The following is a 22,127-nucleotide window of genomic DNA, read 5'->3' as shown; positions in this document are numbered from 1 at the left end:
GGTTATCTTAAAACCCTAGATCGCATCTAGTTGAATGTTGCCTTTTGGGCTGGTGACAGCCCTAGCCATTGTGACTATATTGCCTGGAAAGCTTTGCAATCTTAGAACTGTTAATCTATACTTTGAAAAACTTGGGTAATTCAAGACTCTGCTTGAGTTCTAGGAAACACCTTGGAGCTTTCCAAAGAAGCTTAACTGTAATTGAAGAATGTTGATAATGAAATATGTTAACTGTGGCAAATAAACTTTGGGATGGTGAGAAACCCTAGTTGTAGAATGTTCTTGTTGTTTATAGTTTTGTTTAAACCCTACCTCATGGTAATGCTAACACCAACTATCCTTGTCTTATTGCTTGTGAGTTAAATTAACCTGATTCTTCCTGAGAAGGCTTTAAGTTGCTCAGAACCCTGATCTTCTAGGGTACTCTGTATTTCACTTTATGCTGACAGTATTAAGTTATGTGTTGACAATGATGGTTATATCTTGTGTTGACTGTGATATATGGACTTCAAGATTGTCTACGGAGGATTGTTCACTGATTATAGATGTACTTGATAGATTGCCTTTCTGTTCATATACCCTTCTCTATGTTGACAAAGTATGAATGGAACTCAAATTGTTACCTTGCTAAGTCTTGGTTGAAACGCTATTTTTTCTATGCAAAGGGTGTAAATAACTAGAACTATGACAGCTGATCTTGGTCTTGAATGATTATGAATGAAAAGGTTGTCTAAGTCATGGTCTCTGTGTACCTAGGACATTCTAAACATGTTTTTAGTAAACATTTTCTCCATTGTGTTGTATGTTTTGAAATAGGCTTCCGTAGACATAAGGATTTGTAAGTGAGTTGTTTAAAACCCTAGTTGACAAAGAACCTTCTTCAACACCTTTGAAGAGTTTGTATATTGATACTTCAATGTGAGTTCAATTGGATTGTTGATTTCTCTGTGACTGATATGTCTTGTGGAAATGAAAGTGGAATCTAGTTTATATTTATTATATATTTCCGTTAAGCTCTTGAGTGAGGTAATTGTTACGACTGTCACTTGCAATTTACTTGAGCATATTGCCAAGTTGGAATAGAGTTAGACCTTATAGAAATCTGGATTAAATCATAATTAGATCTGTATCTATGATCTACTGTCACTACTGGCTAACTGCGATAGATCTTGTTGGAATAGCATACAATTCCTTGTGCAAGAATTTAGAATACCAGTGCAGGTGAGCAGCAGTGGCATTGTTTGTTTGTGTTGGAACCTTATCATGTTCTTGTTTGTGGAATGTTAGATCTCTGTATTGTGACTATTACTTGGGTGTGAAGGGATCCTGTTCTTTAAATTGGAATTCAGTTTATATCTATTAAAATATTTCCATTAAGCTTTTGAGTGAGGTAATTGTTACAGCTGTCACTTGCAATTTACTTGAGTATATTGCCAAGTTGGAATAGAGTTAGATCTTATAGAAATCTGAGTTAAATCATAAATAGATCTGTGTCTATGATCTACTGTCACTACTGGCTAACATAGATCTTGTTGGAATAGCATACAATTCCTTGTGCAAGAATTTGGAATACCAGTGCAGGTGAGCTGCAGTGGCATTATTTGTTTGTGTTGGAACCTTATCATGTTCTTGTTTGTGGAATGTTAGATCCCTGTATTGTGACTAAGACTTGGGTGTGAAGGGATCCTGTTCTTTAAACTTTTTGTGAAAGTTGGGAATTCAATCTCATGTTAGTCGGGATGGAGGTCTTTGACAGTTGTCATGTGAAATCTGCTGGTTCTGGGAGAGTTGTCTGTGACAGAGATAAAGGTGAAGTTCAGCATATATGTGCTTGTGAAATATTAAAAATAGAATTAATTCTTCCTATGCATCATCTAGAGAGATGACACTTTGTCATTGTAGGCAGTGCAAGTGGTAAGCAGCAAACTCCTGTATTGGTACAGTAAGGAAGTGTGGCACTCTATATGAAATACTTGGTTGTTGGCAAAATAGGGAAATCATGACATTGTTCAATACTTTGGTTGTTGGCAACAAGGGTCACTTAGAGATTCATTGATGTTTAGTATCAATTTCCTACTGACTGAGGTAATTGGGTGATGACAATCTTCTTTTGTCTCTCAAGGAACCTACAGTGACTTGGCTCTCAGCATTGAATGACATGAGGTATGTAGATTACATTTAAGCAAGTGTTGTTCTGATGTTGCCTAAATCTTAGAGCTCCTAAAAGAACTACATGAACCTGATTCCAAGAGAAGCAGGGATATTTAAGTGTCAAGGAGATGACTTTGCCCAATAGGCATTTGCATGTTGCTGTCTTCTCCTTGGAGCTCAATCCTTATGTTGTCATATGGATAAATTTATTTCAGAAATCTATTTGACCATCAGTTATCAATGAGCAAGATGTAATGGAATCAATGGCTCTATGTAATGTATTTGAATCACATGACTAATGAAATTGTATGTACTGTGAAAAAGGGAAGTAGGACAATATTCCGTTCCCTAGCAGAAACAATATACTAGTCAGATGTGAATAACATGTTGGATTCTATGAGATTGTCTTTACAATTGTACTAAGGAATATTGAATGTTAAATGATGAAAGATTCCTCAATGACCTTATCAATGCTACTGGTAATTTACTGTTGACTAATGTCTAGATTTTATTATGATTGCAATCATAAGAGAAAAATTATTGGAATTGATTATGGCAACAAAAATTAAGGGTTAAGGACGAACATGTGTTGAAATATACACAGCCCTTGAAGTGCAATTATCTTACCTTCCTAATATATAGGAACAACATGATTATTTGACTTGAAAAAAGAGGTTACAGGATCAATCTGATCTAAGTTTTGTTATGATTTAGATTCCAATAGCGAGCTAAGGAAATACCTCTTCCTCGAAAGAACCACATGATTGGATTGTCACTACCAATTCTCAATTAACAGCCACACAGCTAGTTGTTGCTTTATCAACATATATGTGGTGTGCCTGTTGATGAGGACAGCAACACCAAGGAGATCTTGATCGGAAGAAGGATACTTAGTAGCTATTAAGGTATGAATACTTTAATTACAGACCTATTCAACTTGTAAAGATAATGTTATGATGTATTTGTTACTAACAAACAAACAATAGCAAGAAGCACTTAAGTAGCTAAGTAACTTTTGTGTTGTAAAACTTAATCTTAGTGTTGCTGCAATACTTAAAAATACAAAGCAAAATAGGTTGGCATCATTAAGGAGGGACAAAAATTGAAGGTAAAAATGGGGTCATTACGTTTAGGACCATTTATTTTAAAGTGCAGAAAGCTGATTATTATAAGGCAAATTGATGGATGGATGGTAAGTTTTTTATGCGCATCTGGAATCATGCAATGACAAGAATAATTATAGTGTACAGTAAACCATACAATGAGATCAGTAAAGATGGATTAGAGATTTAAATTAAGTCTTGCAGCAACGAAGGAACAATAAAATTGTTTATGACTAGCTTGAGGACATCAATAAGAAGAAGTCACATTCAAACTGTACGTGCAGCTTTCTGTACTTCTACAAAGCAAAGAAATTGAATTCACATTACTCACTTCTAAATAGATGGTTTTCCAAGCTGCCTCGTGGCATGAATTCATAAACAAGAAGCCTCTGATCATCTTCAATGCAGTAACCAATTAGTTTAACTAGATTAGGATGATGAAGCTGACCAAGGAAGGTGACTTCTGCCTGTAAAGCCATAAAAAATAAGATGATTTCACTCATAGTGCTTCAGTTAATGTCAGAATAGTGCAACAATTCATGTTGCAGACCATACTATACTAATTACAAATTTTACTCATTGATCATTCTGTCAATACTTACCACCCATTCTTTGTGCCCCTGCAGCCCATCATGGTTTAATGTCTTCACAGCAACAGTAAGACCAGTACCTGGCTTTACAGGGCCAGTCCCATTTTCTTCTATCCACCCTTTAAAAACACAGCCAAAGCCACCTTCTCCTAGAATGCTTTCTGGTCGGAAGTTTCTAGTTGCAGATTTGAGTTCATTGAAGGAGAATTTAAGCAACTGTGATGCTAATTTCAATTCACCTCCTTTTGGGGTTGACGGATTACTTTCATTGTCAGTACTGCTTGTTGAAGAACCTGCCTGAGGGATGGGTGCCTCTTTGCAGATATTATCCAGAGATCTACTTTCCACTGCACCATACCCAAAGAACAATTAGTTGATTAATACAGCCTTCCATCAGAATGGGCTTGCCAATCAGTTCATTTTGCAAACAATATAGACAAAAAATTATACAAGCCAAACTGTAATGTGGCTTCAAATCCACATGCCTGGGTACAGTCAGTGACTTGTATTGCGGCCTTCATTTGAGATATCCAGTTATATTGCTTTCAAATATATGGTATAGAGAAAAATAATTATGCATGAAAAAGAAAACCCATAACAAATCTCCATGACTCATGTTTCTATAGTATGGTTGCAAGTATGTCATTCAATACTTATCAAATCACATATATGATGCATAGCATAAAAAGATGATAGAATGGACTTAGTTCCAAGCTCAACCCAATCAGCAAAGAATAGCATACTGCAATAAGAAGCATTTAAAGTAGAAAGTTAACATTAAGAGACTTTGTATGAAATTTATTTCACCCTCTATACCTCTCCTACAAGCATCCCTTGATAATTGGGAAACTTCCTATAGAGATTTCTCAGACATGTCATATAGAATATAGATTATACTTGATTTTCTTAAAGTGTTGGCATGGACAAAAGCTAAAAAACCTTAAAAAATACACTAATAGACTTGTAATTTCTATTTTCTGCATTAAAATTTACAAGTTTTTTGTAGCAGAATTTTTTTTAATCAAATCCTAAAGAGGTAATAGTACACAAATAAACAATAATATGGCTTAAGTTATGTACAACTACATGCACTGAAGCTTTAACAGTTGATAGAAAATATAGTGATCACCATGGACCACCATACCATGCTTAAAATTATGGTATTTCCCTTCAAGTCTCTATCTACCATCTCTAGGTGATTTATGTTTTAAAATAATTATTTATATTATTATTATGATTTTTAAATTGTAAAGAAAAAGAAACCTGGTAACTCTACACAATATTAGTGCATATACAATCTGAAACAACAAGAGAATAAGTAGAAAGCAAAGACAATAATACATAGTGTTTCACCTGAAATACTCTTCTACGCAAACATTCAGCATAGGGAAATTCTTCACTATTGCATAAAACTCAACCATTCTCCAATACAATAACGAATCTCTTATTTTCACCCTTAAGAATGTGTAGGTATTATAGGCACATTGAAAGCAATTTCACAAATTGTAATAATCATGCAAAAGATAAGTATGGGCAAAAATAGAAAAAATATCAAACTAGCACCCTCCAAAAAGAATTTGAGATGAGATTGCCCCTTGACTATAAGACATGCAAAGTACACAAGACTTATTCAACATTCACCCACTTGTTGAATGTTAAGTTTTTACCATTTAGCTTAGTTAGGAACTTCTGCACAAATTCAGTGTGAGCATGTTGGAAGTGGTTCAAGTAATTGAATTATTCTATTTTGCATTTCACTTTTAGTAAGAAAGGGAAAGTCTTTTATGTAGCTAATTTAGTCAAATAAAATGTAGATTAAATTGTGTGAACATGTTGGAAGCGGATCAAATGGTTCAAGTTATTCTATTTTGCATTTCACTGTATCTTTTATTTATCTAATTTAGTCAAATAAAATGTAGATATACATTAATGACTTAGACTTATCTTCCAACTCATCTCTTGTAAGAGATAAGGAGCTTTTTAAAGATTAGGTATTGGCTAAACAATTATAAAGATAGGTGCAATGTAGTATAAAGATATGCAGTGATATACAGTGAAATTCCAAGCAGTTGTGGTGAACAGTCTGTAGAGGTTTCCTTGTAAATTTTTCTAAGGAATGAGAAGCTGATTTGAAAGTGCAATTTTTTGTGTATTTGTTCACTTTCGTAATTTGAAGTTTCAGCTATTGTGTGATTGATGTAATGTTCAAAAAAATATTTTTTTTCTGTTAAATCATTTTTGTTTCAAGTGTTTTAATGAAAGAAAATTAGGACAGCAGTCGCCTGGGGCTAAAAATCTTCATTGAATAGTACTACCTAAGGGGTCACAATTCTAAACTGTCAGTTGATGAGAGCAACCATACCCATTGATTTTCTGCACCAAGCAAATTTCTTAGTACTCAACTTCTGTCAATAAATCAGCAACATTCTTCTCTATATCAACTTTTTCCAATAGTACTCACTTGCCTTCAACCATTTCTCTCACAAATTCGTGGCCAAATATATTGCACTCTAACTATCACTGTCAATCCTTACCATCTTCTAGTCCAACACAACCTTTTTTAGCCACATTGCTTCCTTACATGCATGAATAGCTGCAATGTACTTAGCCTCTACTATAGCTGATGCAACCACTACCTGTCTTTTGCTCATCCAACTTACTGCTCCTCTAGAAAGACTGAATACATATCTACTGGTAGGCCTTCCATAGTCAAAATCTCCATCCCAGTCAGATTCCAAAAATCCTTGCAAATTCAAAGTTTTATTTTCATTAGCTCTTCCTTGATAACAAATTGCATAACCTGAGGTGCCATACAGATATTTAAAAATCCTTTTTACAAAGTTCCAGTGTACTTTACCTGGTTAGGACATATATCTAAACATAATACCCACTCCATTTGCAATGTTAAGCATAATACAGATCACTACATGCATGAGGATGCCAACAACATTAGCATAAGGAAGTTGACACATTTCCTCAATTTCCTTGTTCGTTTTAGGAAATTGTTCAGTAAACAATATTTTATTAACAAGAAATGAAATACTCATTGGTTTACTATCCTATATTCCTAAATCTCTGCAAAATCATCTTGACATATTTCTTTTGATGTATCATGTAACCACCATTTTCTAATTACATGATCTCTTTTAATTTTCATGCTGAAAATAAAGTTTGTAGCACCAAGATCTTTCATGTTAAATTGTGAAGATAACTAAACTAATCATTGTCATGTTGTTACCAATTAATAACATGTCATCTACATACAACATTTGGATAACAAAATTCACACCTTTCTGTTTAAAATACACACATGGGTCAGCTTTGCTGTGATCTAGCCCATGTCCCATAACATACTTGTTAGATTTTTTATTCCACATCCTTGGTAATTTCTTTCAAACCATAAAGAGACAATTTCAATTTACACACTAAATCCTCCTTACTTTTCACCTTGTAACATTTTGTCTTTTCCAAGTAAATTTCTTCCTCAAGCTCACCATGTAGAAATGGTGTCTTGGCATCCATTTATTCAAATTTGAAAATTAAATGCAACAACAATAGCTAACAAAAATCTAGTAGAAGTTAGTTTGGCAACGAGAGAAAACAAAAATCCCAAAGTCAATTCCCTCTACTTGAGAGAACCCCTTCGCTACTAAACAATCTTTACACTTCTCCATTTTTCTATTACATTATACTTCTTAAACAATCATTTACAACCAACTTGTTTAAATCTATGGATTAACCAAGTCCCAAGTCTGATTTTTGTCTAAGGACTCTATTTGTTCCTCCATTGCAACCTTCCAAGACTGTTTTTCATTTGATCTAAGTACCTAATAAAAAGAGATACATAATAAAAATTACGATCTCTATACCTTTCTGGTGCTTCTTTTAACTAATCCAATCTCCTCAGAGTTGGAATATCTGGTTCTGCATCCTCTTATCCTACATTTCCTAGTTCTACATTCTCTTCCACCAACTCATTCTCTGATTCATCTTTTGTAGTTGTTCTAATTTGAACATAGAGATTCTACCCTCTTCTGTTTCCACGTGAACCCTTTCAAGTTCTTTCTCTATTTGTTTTTGTTATTTTGGAGCCCTCTTTCCTTCTCTGAAAATTACATTACAACTATATTCTATTTTCTATGTTTGGGTTATAGCTTATATCTTTTAATATCAGTATCATATCTCATAAGCATACACTATTGATTTATAATCCAACTTAGTCCTTTTTTATTTGGGAATATACATAGAATCATCAGAACCAAAATTAAATGTTCATGAGAGGGTTTCTTATCAGTCCATGCTTCCTGTGGAGTTTTATTCAACAATGCTGAGGTAGATGACCTATTGATAAGATAACAAGCAGTTGTTACTGCTTCAACCCAAAATCTGCTAACCAAATTTGCATAACTAAGCATGCTTCAAGTCTTATCCATTAAAGTTCTATTCATCCTTTTAGCAGCTTGATTTTGCTATGGTGTATAGGGTGTGGTCTTTTACCTTTCTATTCCACACTGCTTGCAGAACTACTTGAATAAATCCAAGCAATATTCTCTGCCATCATCACTTGTCAATTCCTTAATTTCCTTTTTTGTCTGATTTCTACTAGAGCCTTAAACTCTTTACATTAATTGAGAACTTCATATTATCTCATAGAAAATTCACCCGGGGCTGGGGGCCTAGCTCGATTGGCGAGAGCTCCTAGTGGTGAATTCAGCATGAGGTCACGAGGTCTAGTCTCCCTCCCTGCCCACATGGTACTGGAGGATGTGTTGCACCAGCGTCATTTGGTCACATTAAAAAGTTTACCCAGCACACTGCAGTTTATAGGGGTGCTATACCCAATTCCTGCAGTCTACACAAAAATAGAAAATTCACCCAAGTCTTTCTTGAGAAGTTATGAATAAAAGTAACATAGGTCATAGATTTTCTAAGTGATAGAACTTTTGTTGGTCCAAAAACATACTTGTGTGCTAAATGTAAAATTCCTTATGATCTTATAGCGCTACTAGAAAATTTCACACAAGTTTGCTTCCCAAATACACAATGTCCACAAAAATCAAAGTTGAATGGGCAATTAGAAATTCCTTCAACCATACATTTGGTTTTTAAATCTCAAAAACCTTTCTCTCCAACAGGCCTAATCCACTAACGCCACAACATTATCTTTTATGTAGGAAGTGTAGAAGCCTTCTCTACAATATTACTTAAGGAACGTGAGAGGCATTACATCTAACATTAATAGTGCTTGCCTCAAGTTTAAACAACATTCCTAAATGAACTCCTTTTGCCAATACCGTACACCATAAATCATTTTGCTTCTATCCTTATAAAATACCACCTACATCATTCATTTTACTTACTGAAATTAGATTTCTTTCCAAACCTGGAGTGTGTAGAACACTGGGAAGCGTTATAATTCTTTTATCTTTCAACTTTATCTTAATTCTTCCTTGACCTATAATCTTATATGTTGAATCATCTCCTAGAAATACTTAACCTCATTTGAATTTTTCATGATCACTGAACCACTCCTTACGAGAAGTCATATGAAAAGAGGTACCTCAGTCTAATAACTATTCATCATGGCATTCATCTAACCTTGTAGCAACCAAAAACATGTCCCCTAAATCTTCAACTAAGGTATTATATTCTACAGAAGAAGCACCTCCAAATGACTGGCCCTTCCTAACCTTCTTAAATTTGCAATCCCTCTTATAGTGCCCTGGTCTACCACAATTCCAACACTTTCTCTGACTTTTATCTGAAGCATTATATTTACCTCTAGATTTGATCTCTTGTCCCCTAGATTTTTGTTTCTTCAATTCCTTTTTATTTCGTTCACAAGAATAAATTCTTACAATCAAGGCATCCTTTAATTGATAATCATTTACGAAAATTCTTTTCATTTCTTCTAGTAAGAGGGCTGCTACTACATCCTCCCTTTTTGATTTGGAAATAGTATTAGTGATTGCCATCACTAAATTATCCCAGGAGTCATGTAAAGAACAAAGAAAACTAATATACTTCTCTTAATTAGTCATATTAATATCAACAAAAATAACTGGCTTACAACAGTATTGAAGGCATTCAAATGTTCAGCTCTGAAGTCACCACCATTCATTCTCAATGAATACGACTTCTTTCAAAGAAAAGCTTATTTGCTAGAGATTTTCCTTGCTATGAAGCACCCAGTTTATCCAATAACTCCTTTGTTATGACTTTTGTTGATATATTCAACAAGACTGAATCTAATAAACACAATTTGATTGAACTCCTTGCCTTCCTATCAATAATTAGCCAATCTTCATCCTTCATACCAGATGGTTTTGTGGATGATAAAACAATCTACTGATCTTTGTTAGCAAGCAAAGCTTTCATCTTCAACTTCCATAACTCAAAATTATTTCCATTAAATTTTTCTCTATCCTTATGCCTCCCATCATTCTGATTCACACACAAATCCTCAGCTTCACAGCTCCCACTAAGGACAAATTTTGTCAAATGCAAATGAAACCTTACCTTCAAACAAAGCTCAAACCAAGCTTTAATACCACGTGTAGAGAAAAAGAAGCCTAAATTCTACTAACCTGTTCATTAGAAGTAGTGGTACAGAATCTAGAGCAATTACAAAATAAATAGAAATAAAAAACAATATGTAGTATTTTCACTTCGCCAAAACCCTTTTGGGTAAAAAAACACAATATGGTAAAATTCTTTATCATTACATAAAACTCGACCATTCAATCTCTTTCTTCACCCTTAAGCAAGCATGCATATTTATACGCACATCAAAAGTTACACATTGCATGAGTCATGCAAAAGATAAACATGAGTGCTTAAAAACATGGGCAAAAATAAAAAAAATTAAAAATAGCATCCCCATAAAAGACCCATAATGGCACATTGAAAGCCCAAATGAAACATAGAGGACTATAGAGGAAAGACACCAAGACAAGCAAGACTGTATCTCAAGGAGGAAGTGGAAGAAATCTTCCCACATATTTTATTAGACTGACATTTTTGTAGGGTTAAAAGACTCCTAAAAAGGTGATTCATGGTCCACAAGGATCTAGGAAAAAAATCACTCTATCGAACGACTAGAATTCCATTAGAAATAAAGATGAAATAGAAAATGATTTGCATTGTGAAAAAGTCCACTCAAATACAACAAGATGGCAATTGTGTTATATTTTGGGCTAAGTTGCTAGTTCAAGTGCAGGTATCGAAACCCAGTGCGGTAGTATATATATATATATACTCATAATTGCCATAATTATATAGAATATTTAAGTACCTCATATTCATAATTTGCAAAAATTAAAGTACTCAAGTCTCAAAATTTCATTGCACAATGAAAATTCAAATTACAATCAAAATTTAATAGTCTTCATATTCTTATTCATCAAAAAGCATCAAGGTCAACATTTGGTTCAATTTCACTTGAACCACAATCAACTGGATTGCCAGTCCCACTAGGTGTGTCAACTCCCTCATCTATCGAGACTTCAGCAAGCTAGCAAGTTGTGCAACTATAACATCTGAATCAGCACACTTAGGGGTTAGATCACAATTCTTTGTCACACCCTCACTGTATTCAGGTTTCTTATGTGATAATAGACAAAGGTTGGAGTGTATATAGTCCAAATCTTCTTCTTTTTTTGCACCCAAACAATTGTGTTTGACCAAGTGGATGGAGTATGTACTTCGATTTCGCTTAGCTAAAGAACTTGCAAGCTATTGAGTTTGCCTACAATATTTAGTATTTAATTTTATAAATTCAAAACTTTAAACATAAATTATAAAAATTAAATTATTAGAAAATATAATGTATAGCATAATAGCATCAAATGAAAAACATGAGAATAAAAAAATGAAAAAATACATACTTGGGAGATAATTTTAGTTGTAAGAGGATACAAGTAAATGGAGCCTTGACCATGTAGATAGCACCACTCATCAATACTTTTCCTATATTTGCCTATAAGAGAGGAAATGTCCTAATATTTTGAAGCTATGAAGTGGCCAAACTTGCTCAAAACAATACTTTGGATATCTTCATCTGAAAATATCTTTCTAAATACAACCTTATAGCCAACAACCTCCTCACCCCTATATGGTGGCACCCTCCTCAGAAATGAAAGTACATCTTTGTTATAATACTTTGGCAACAACACAAGTGCTAAGAGATGTAAGGGGGTGATCATCTCATAATTAACGATAACCTTTTGCACAATTTTGAAAAAATTCCATTGGGTCATGCTCCTTGGCTTCTATTATTGCTCTTATTTCCTCAACCATGGAGCCCATGCCATAATGAATTTCACCCAAACATGAGTGATCAGTACTAGCATACCTATCATGCTCATGATGGGTTCAACAAAATTCAAAAAATATTCCACATGAGCCCACTACCCATCATCTAGGATTGATGCTTTTATTTTTTGGGCTCTTTTTGTGCTTAACTACCTCCATATACTCCAAGGTCTATTGATGACCATAGAACTCAAGGCCTCTCACACCTTCACAAGTCGTCTAAAGATGCTTGTGTGAGATGCAAATTGAATTTTGACAACCTAATATGGTATAAAAAAATACATGTCACGTATCAACAATAAAAACTTAAAAAATAAAATTTATATTACCTTCAACAAGTCCAACTTGGAGGTCCTAAAGATGCCTTGTGACATATGATGATTGGTCATGAACATCTGGATCTCCTTTCCCTTCGTGTAGATTTGTTTGATCCACTCAATTTGTGTGCCAACATTTTGCAATATCAAATTGAGTGAGTGGACTACACATGGTATCCAAAAAATGTGACTATATGTACCCTCCACTATAGACCCATCTACCCTACAATTTTTAAAATTGTCCGTTATGACTTGGACAACAATTCCAAACCCCACCATTTCAATGGATTCTACAAGGATATTGGTAATGAAACTTGCATCTTTTACTTGCCCCTCGCAATCCACTGCCTTCAAAAACATCACCCCTTTAAGGGAAACTACTATAATGTTGATCAATGGTCTATCTTTACAATCTCTCCATCCATCAAAAATGATGGGCACACCTATTTCAAGCCATGTATCCTCAATTACTCTCAATGATGTCTCTACTGGAAGTTTCTCATTCCCCAATAAGGTGGTTCGCACCTTTTCGTACCTAGAACTAACATAACTAGGAAATGTATTGCAAAGGATGTTCACAATATCCCAACAATAAGGTGAACTAACAATGTTGAAAGGAAGCCCATTGTCATAAATGCCACAATCAATGCTCTAGTCTACAACCTCCCTCATTTCATTTTTAAAGGCTTTGCCCTCTTTTTCACGAAACCAAAACATTCTCTTCTTCAAAAAATGGTGGCATTGGCATGAAAGGATGTGGGCCAGCTGATTGTGAGAAGCCACTAGGAGGTTTTTGTGAGCTTGTCTTGGCAAGAGGACATGCAAGAGCCTTTGATCTATTACTTCTCATGTTGACATCCTCTTGTTCTTTAATACAAGCCAATATTTGTTCCTTTGACAACCCTTTTTTATTTGGCATTCCCTCTAAATGAATGGCACAAAAGTGAGCTCTCACTCAAAAGTATGAACTCTTATACTCTTTTCCACATTGGATGCGATGCCAAAGAAAACCCCACTACCAGTAAATTATTGAATCATTGTTGTAAGTGGCCAAAGAGGCGAACCTGCATCAAATTTAAAAGAACTCTTTGCATTTCACGTAACTAAACTAGATGTTAGGGTTTAGTCAAACCGAAGCAATAAACAATATTAAATATAATGTAGAATAAAAAAGGCCAAAAAATAACAATTCACAATAACACACAAAGAAACAATTGTCCACTTTCTTCTATTATCTAGTAAAGAAACAAAATACAATCTCATGGCTTTTTACATTTCACAACTGCTTATTTATCAAGCCCTTTTTGGCAATTTACAAAGGTCAATTTACATACGAAAATAACTATGTTCCGCGGAGTTTCGGGGATGGGGACGACGGGGGATGTCGGGACGTGTTTCCGGTACAGGGGTACTTTTGGGTCATTTTCGAGGGGGACAGCAAGGAACGGCTATTAAAAAATAGGGGGGGCTTTACAAATATAGAGAAATTTCAAATATGCATATCATAACAATGGTAAAGCATTCATCATAGACATTAAAACATTGCATTAGACTTGAATTGAGATTTCACAAGAGAATTGACAAACATTTTACCAAAATTCAAATGCTTTTATCAATCATTGCCAACAAACATATGTCATAAACATCCATAACTATGAGATGACATAAACTGTAAATAGAAAAGTTATAACATAGAAGTCCATAATCAACTATCTATCATAATGTCAAGACTCAAAATAAACTAAGAAAATATATGGCTGTCCATAATCAGCACATGGTAGGTCTAAGACAGAGTCTAAATCAAGATCAGAGCTAGAGTCTCTGTCTAAGTCACTATCAATATGAGGGGCTGCCTCCTTAACTAATGGAACCCCAAGCAATTCTGGAGGTGTCTCGTCCTCCTCAACTTGCATAGCATCTTCAGGATTGACATCCCAACGTAAGGCTAGAATCTGATGATACTCAGGAGTCGGGCGATCTTGTAGCCACAATGCACTATGAACAGCCACTAACTTCTCTGATCATCTAGAGGTAAGGTGGTTCCTCTTGATTGGTTGGATGAAGCTATATGTGGACCAATTCCTCTTTCCAATAGAGGAACTGGACCAATTCCTCTTTCACCTTCTATTCACTCCTTAACCAGCTGCTTCTTCTCTTCTTGCTGCTCTTTTCCGATTTTGCAAATGTCAAAATGAGTGTCTCTTTCTTCCTTTTGTTTGTTTTATGCATAAGATTAGGGTTTGTTATATTTTAAAGTTTATTTGGGGTCTTGGTGGGGCCAGCCGAACCTCTATTGTAAATTAAAAATGTGTTTATTTATTTATTTTGGACTTACAAAAATTTTGGGCCATCCTGAGGACAGCTGGTCGTCCCTTGCCATCCCCTACTGCCCAACAGTCGTCCCTGAAACGTCCCCTGTGTTTTTGCCAAAAAGGGGATGCTTAGGAAATGGCAAATTCCCGTCCTCGTTTCGTCCCCGGTATGGGTACAAGGTAAAAAGGGCAGGGGACGCGTCCCCGTGGAACATAGGAAAATAACAACACTCCTTTATTAAATAATAGGCAATTTTTGCTTCAGAGTGTAGCCCCTAAGCCTCCCGATTGGGGGCATTGTCCCATAGCCCCTATCATGGGCTCTACTCCCAGGCCCTACAAGAGGGACTCTACCCCCCCATACACCCCCTCGTTAATTGATTTGGGAACAGTGCAACTATCAAAGGCACCAAAATTTAAGCCCAATAGCATGATCAATCACCACATACCAACAATCTCCCACTCGGTGACTGATTAGGCAAGTCGTATAACCCCTTATTATGCAAAAAATATTCAAAACTCATAAAAAAAAAAATTGAAAAATCTTGAAAATTTATTGAAAAATTAAAAAAATGAAAAATTTACTTATCTTTGGTGGCTAAATATTGCTTGTGTAGTGATTCCTAACCTCCTGGTGTAGGTCTTACTCCCTCGTAACCCTCACTTTCGAAAAAAAATGAAGCAACCTTCAAAACCCAATGATGGCAGCTTGGAGGGAAAAAATGCTCTTCTTGGTGTTTTGTGTTTGTCAAATAAGTTGCGAACACCAAATACCCTCACTTTAGGGTGAATGGATGCACTGGGGGGAGTTTTAAAAGGAAAAAAAAATGTTTTTCTTTTGTTGAAAAAAACAACATTTTTGGCATCCCCAGCAGCAGGAATGCCCCTTCTGCCTAGTTTCACCCCTGGTATGCCCAAGGTATTGTTTGGGCACGCAGGCAATACCTGGGTGTACCTGGAAGTGAGAAAAGACCAAAACAATATCTGTACTGAATTGGCATGGATACCCAGCCCATATATATATATATGTTGTACCCGATAAAATAGATTTTTGGGTGGTTTCAAATGTGTCATGGTGGGTTCACATATCATGGCAGTTCTATAAGTATTGTGACAGTTTCATTAGTGTCATGGGAACTTCAAATTGACAAATGTGGTGGTTTTGCCTGTCTCAAACAAAGAGGTAGAGTAATGGTAGAGGACGATGTCTTTCATGTTCCATAATAGTTGGGGTTCCTTTAGGGTACGAAAGGATTCCCCCAACATTACTATTTCTAAGAGTGAATGAGAGTGAAATGAAAATAGGAAGTTCAGTAGGTTGTTGGATTTAAAATTGTGATGTAGAGAGTACTTTGAACAAGCATTACAATAAGATTTCTTTACCGTGCTTTATTTGAGATCTTTATAACTGTTTTGACCAAAAGGAGAAAGCTGAGTATATTCCAATCTGATTGGTTTAACCCACACCGAGGTTTTTAAATTAAAATCTTTGTATCAAATTTGTTGGGGTTGTTGCACTTTGCTGTTTTCACAGCTGCTTCAATCTTGCTTAAGCAATTAAAGTAGTTGTTTCCCTCCTGCAACATTAACAACATTAAGTCTAGTACAATCTACATTTGGACAGTGAAGTAATCTGTTAATTTTTATTAAGCATAAGAAACTTGAAAGATTTTAAATTGAGAAAGGATGTCATTGTGAATCTGAAACAGAAAAGATAGATGAGATGAATTTGAATGGACCGAAGCATAATGGGAACATCTGACATGAGATTTTGAGAAAAAACAAAATATTAAGGCAAGTGAGATGGATTGTCATCGGGCAATATATATAAACATAATACATGCTGGCCTTCTTTTTGTTCGTTTATGGACCCCAAGTGTTTGAACAAATCTTCTACAACACTTTTCATCATATGTGCTCTCATAGAGCAACTTCATTCTTTTCTATAGCACTGGTGCAGGATACTTAGTAATATTAATTACTAACCTTTTCAAAGATTTGGATATGGCTGCCACCATTGAAAGTTTATATAAGTACAAAGAAAAGCTCATAATACACAAAGGTTTTTGCCTGATGCGTCAATCATGACAATGACCAAATGGATCTAAAATCAGTAATAGAATAATTTGTATTTACAAGATGTGATGTAACTTCCCTTTTGTAATGAGTCCCCCACTCTTTTGTCAGTTTCTTTTCTTTTGATTGTTTTGGATTTTGGATTTTGGTTTGTTACTGCTATTAATGCTGGTTGTTCTGGTATTATTTTTTGGGGCTTTATCTTCTGTGGTCTCTCAGCTTTTAGTCTTCATTAGGATTTTTCTTTCTGGTCCAGGCTGTTAGTCATGGAAAATAGAGGAATTTGATGTGGTGCTCAGGGAAAGGAATGAAAGGATGATTTTTCCAGCTGCTAACTGGCTGTATACCGTATTTCATTCTACATCCATTGTGAGTCAATAGACTCATATGGCATGAATACTTAAAGCTTAAATCAGATGCTATGTTGTGTTGTGGTTGTTCTGTTTTGTTCCATTACTGGTTAGAGAAAAGTATGTAATTTGCAGCCACAAAGGTGGTCCGCACCAGTTTATGAGTTTTCCATGCAGATCAGGAATAATTTACATCAGTTTTTGTTATCAAAGTAGTCTGCAATGGTCCAGAGTAGAGTCGACATGAACTAGGGAAGAAGGGGCAGTAGGAATGTAGGCCCTCAAAGAAATGCTGGTCAATGGCCTGGGTCATAGAAGCCAGTGAGGCCAAATTACATCTAGATGAGTCTGAATGGGAACAAGAGAATGATGGAAATGCTGCTAGGGTGGCGAAACCTATGAAGAGGCTCATTGAAGTTGTGACTAGACAAAGCTACAAGGTCTAAGTCAATACATTAGTCTTTAACAGTGAAATCAATCCAAATCTATTCCTAGACTAGGTCAAGAATTGGAGAAGTATATCGAGATGGAAAACATTGATGAAGATGATCCAAAAAGAGTGAAAATTGCATCACCCAAATTAAAGTTGCATGCTACTCTATGGTGAGAGAACCTGCAAAGTTTGAACACAAGATAGGCAAAGGAAAAAATCAGACCATGGCCTAGGATGCCAAAACATCTAAGAGTTCAATTCATGCCTTATGATTATCAGCAAAACTTATTTAAAGAATTTTAGAATTTAACACAAAGGAATAAGTCGATGCAGGCTTAACTATGCAATTTATGAAGCCTCAAATTCAGACAGATATACATAGAATGAAGAGCACACAGCAGCCCAGTATGTGAATGAATTCAAGTTTGAAGCTCAAGATGAGTTTGCCTTGGTGAAGATATCTACTGTGGATGAGGCATGTGAATATGCCTTAAGAGCAAAGGAGAAACTGAACCAGAAAAGCAATATTGGTGAATAAAATGGGTGATAGCAGTCGAAACAAAGGGAAAGAGGTTTCCTCAGAACTTGCCATCAGTGAAGAGACAGAAGAAGGTAAGAATGTGAAGGCCAAATTTCAAAAGAGGGGGAGGCTTTGGAGGTAGGGGGCAAGGGTGGCAATCTTCTAGAGATTGGAAGCCCTTTTTATTGGAATGAAGCCCACAATCCCATAGGCTGCCCTCAAAACCACAAAAGGGTAATGGTAACCTAGGAAGAAAAAGAACCTCTAACAAAGGAAGTTGAAGCAAGAATGGAAGAGAAATTGATATCAAGAAGAACCTTGACATCTAGGAAGAAAGAGGCCCCAAAAGCTGATTGGAGGAGAGAAAGTGTCTTCCGAACAAAATGCATGCAAGCGTAAGGACAAAGTGTGCCAAATGATCATAGGTGTGTATCTACCAAGTTACCAATAATCTAGTTAGTAACTTAGTACAGAAATGGTTAGCAAATTGCAGCTTGCTTGTATCCCAAAATCTGACCTTTACACAATTGTTTGGTTGAAGAAGGGTCATAGTGCACTTGTGGATAAAACTTGTCTTGTTGCTTTCAAAATTGATCTTTACATGGATGAAGTGCTATGTGATGTGGTGCCAATAGATGTGTGTTATTTTCTATTGGGAAGACCTTGGCAATATGATCAGAAACTGAAAATAATCCATCATAGCTAGGAGAGCACTTATTAGGCTCAACATGAAGGATGGAGACATCTCTTAAAACCATGGAAACAGAAAGGAGAATTTGAAATGGCAGCTTTGTCTTTTATAACAGAAGCCAGACTTGAGCCTGGAAAGGAAAACCACATTCTAGATAAGCCAAGAAGTAAGACAGAAGCATGTGCGGGAACCAAAGGTGCAAATGACATGAAAGTGTGATAAACAGAGAATTGATGAAAAAGAATTGAATCTAAAACACAAGACTGAAGTGGCATGGTTGAAGGGGCATCTCAGGAGATAGGTGTTGAAGTTTTGGTTGGCTGTGATCTTCATTCAAAGGAAACAAAGGAAGATCCTACTATTAATTCTCACTGGAAAGAGAGGGATTATGGAAGTATGAGCAAAATCATAGAAAATACTCCAAGACTATTTTCAAGAGTTTGGTCGAAGATAACAGCCTAACTCAGTTTAAGGGCAGTGATATGAAGCAAGATTGGAAAATGGGGATGCGTTTCAGGTCTGTTGGTGACAGCAGCAGCAATAATTTTGAGATTCACCTGGCTATGCCTACTCAACCAGATGGTGGAATCAGCAATAGTCTCTAGAACCAGGAAGAGCATAGATTGGAAGATTTAGTGGTGGGTCAGATTGTGCCAAGGAATACACCTCCCTACTAGTAGTGATGAAATTTTTTTAAAAGATTAAAAAATCAGATTCCTCTGAACCTGGAGATTCATAATCTCTAAAAGGAGGGGAGGAGGATGTAACCACCCTTTTGTAACGAGTCCCCCACTCTTCAGTCAATTTCTTTTCTTTCAATTGTTTTGAATTTTGGTTTGTAACTGCCTTTGGCCTTTGCTGGCGGAGGTTGTGATTTTATATTTCGGGCTTTCCCTTTTGTAGTCTCAAGGTTTTTGGTCTTTTAGGAGTTTTTTGGGTCTGCGCTCTTAGCTGTGGACAAAAGAGGAACTTGCTGTGGTGCTGAAGAGAAGGAATAAAAGAGTGATTTTTCCACCTGTGAAATGGCTGTATACTTTATTTTGTTATGCATCCATTATGAGTTAATAGTTCATATAGCATGAGTACTTGTAGAACTTAAATCAGATGCTGTGTTGCAGTTTGGCTGTTCTGTTTCGTTCCATTATTGGTTAGTATATAATTTGCAGCCACATAGATGGTCTACATCAGTTTATGAATTTTCCTTGCAGATAAGAGAAAAAATCTGCATCAAAATTCCAAAACTATGCTCTCTGAGTACTTAGGTTGACAATTGTCTTACTTCCTCCAAGGAAGCAATTATGGGTAACTAGCTACTGCAGCTAACTCACAAAATATGGTTTGTTACAGCTCCTTAAATGAGCATGGTTATAGCTCTCTGAGTGCTTAGGTTGACAATTGTCTTACTTCCTCCAAGGAAGCAATTATCGGTAACTAGCTACTGCAGCTAACTCACAAAATATGGTTTGTTACAGCTCCTTAAATGAGCAGGGTTATAACGCCAAATTCGTAATGTCCTAGACATTTTAAATAACTGTAAGCTCAAATTATGACTGCTAACTTCCACAAATTTTGGTTTGTTGTGGTTCCTTTTAAGAGCAGGATCATAAATCCAAATTCTAGATTGTTAGCCTTTGTAAATAGCTGTGATCTCAAAGCCTGTCAGGTCAATCAGACGTAAGTATCTCACATATTGATTTGTCTTAACATAAGAAAAATAATTAAGCAAAATTATAGTATTTGCAAATCAGATCTAACTTCAATAACAACCAATGCCCTGACTCTTCAGATCCCAGTAAAGTCTGCCAATGGCACCACAAAGTTCTGGGTATAATCTTGCACTTCTATTCAGCCTATCGTTAAAGGCAGTGGCTATTCTTCATACAAAATGGCACCTGATCCAAAACACAAATTTGCATGACACAATTGTTTTTCAGCGGATTTTTTGCATTTTTACAGCATTGAGAAGGCCGATTAAGAGGATCGAACCAGTAAAAATCGAATTAAAATCCATTGCGATTTGCAAATTTTGTATTTTTGATCAGATGTTGTTTTGTATGGAGAATAGACAGCTCCCTCATTAAATACCCTACTTTATGCCATCTTAAAGGGAAAACCATATTGGTTCTTTCCATAACAACTAAAATTTGACCAATGATTTGCAAGCTTTTTGGTCACTGAGGCCCGACCCTTCCACACAAACGCAATCCTGTCAACATGTGAGACTGGCTTTGGACCTCTAACTCATTGACTAGTTTTTGTCGGGCCAAATGCAAAGCCCAATTATTTGGATTTATAGCAAAACCTGATAGCGGGGGAACCAGGGTAAAGCTAAGCCTCAGATATGCACAGCAGCACAAACCTTCAAAGTCTACTTATATACTTTATAATCAAGTTACCACTGACATAAATGACCTCGACTGTATACATGATGTCCCAACAGGTATGCAAATAAATATGCAATCACTCAAGCAAGCAAGGGTATTTGCGTGTGTATGTTGTTTCTCCCAGTTATAAACTAGCGTTGGCATGGGTCATGACTATCTAGAATCCCATACCACAAAAGATATTCCTGGTAATGGCTATATAAGCTCCACATATCTGAAACTCAGTATTAACAGAGCTGTATATGGTCGTACTCACATGCATGGAGCTGCATATGGCCAAATCCATGCATTTGGAGCTTATTTATTGCATTTTAGTCCACTGGATGGTCATTTTCTTGGCATTATATCTGCAGTAAAGGAGCATTGAAATATGCCTGGGATTGAGCAACCCAATTTAGCTGCTTAATTGAAGAAAAGCAGAATGCTGATGTTAAGAAATTTAAGCTTTCTGGGTGAGTGAAGCTCCAGTAACCCCATTCAAGATCAAAATTGATGTTGGCATTATATTAGCTGTCATAAATCTAGAAAACAAAGCAGGCAAATGCTGCTGTATTAGCATTGAATCGATACCCACATGTGAAAACAAAATAAAAAAGAAACGATACAGATTACCAGTGCTGCTACGCAGTGAAAAAGAGGAAAGATGCTGCTTATAAGCGTTGAACTCAATACCCAAATGGACTTCCTTCCTTGACACAAACTAATCACGCAGGGATTGATTATCAGTAATTGTGAGCAGGAAAAGAGCAGGCAAAAGCTTCTTTGTAAGCAATAAACCTAAATGTCCTCCTTTGCTTGGCAACCAAAATGAAATAAATTTAGCCAATATGGTATGATTTACCTATAGTTGTATGTGAAACTAAAAAACTGACAAATAATACTTTATG

At 35.9% G+C, this 22,127-nt stretch overlaps 1 protein-coding gene across 6 annotated transcripts in view; it reads right to left on the bottom strand.

The window, feature by feature from the left end:
* LOC131067375 (serine/threonine-protein kinase PBL34) overlaps positions 1-22,127 on the bottom strand; it is a 29,437-nt gene that overhangs the window by 6,487 nt on the left and 823 nt on the right. For 4 of the 6 annotated variants that reach the window (XM_058002351.2, XM_058002352.2, XM_058002348.2 and 1 more), the window contains exons 2-3: positions 3,857-4,191; positions 3,586-3,721 (exon numbers count right to left, since the gene is read on the bottom strand). In XM_058002351.2, the coding sequence (XP_057858334.1) occupies positions 3,586-3,721; positions 3,857-4,191 (471 nt within the window). Of the gene's footprint in view, positions 1-3,585; positions 3,722-3,856; positions 4,192-6,206; positions 6,588-21,852; positions 21,909-22,127 lie in introns of those variants that run through there. The other 2 variants (XM_058002350.2, XM_058002353.2) reach the window with 2 other exon arrangements.

This window comes from Cryptomeria japonica, chromosome 6 (assembly GCF_030272615.1).
Source record: "Cryptomeria japonica chromosome 6, Sugi_1.0, whole genome shotgun sequence".
NCBI lineage: Eukaryota > Viridiplantae > Streptophyta > Pinopsida > Cupressales > Cupressaceae > Cryptomeria > Cryptomeria japonica.
This window is presented reverse-complemented; position numbering and strand designations above follow the sequence as displayed.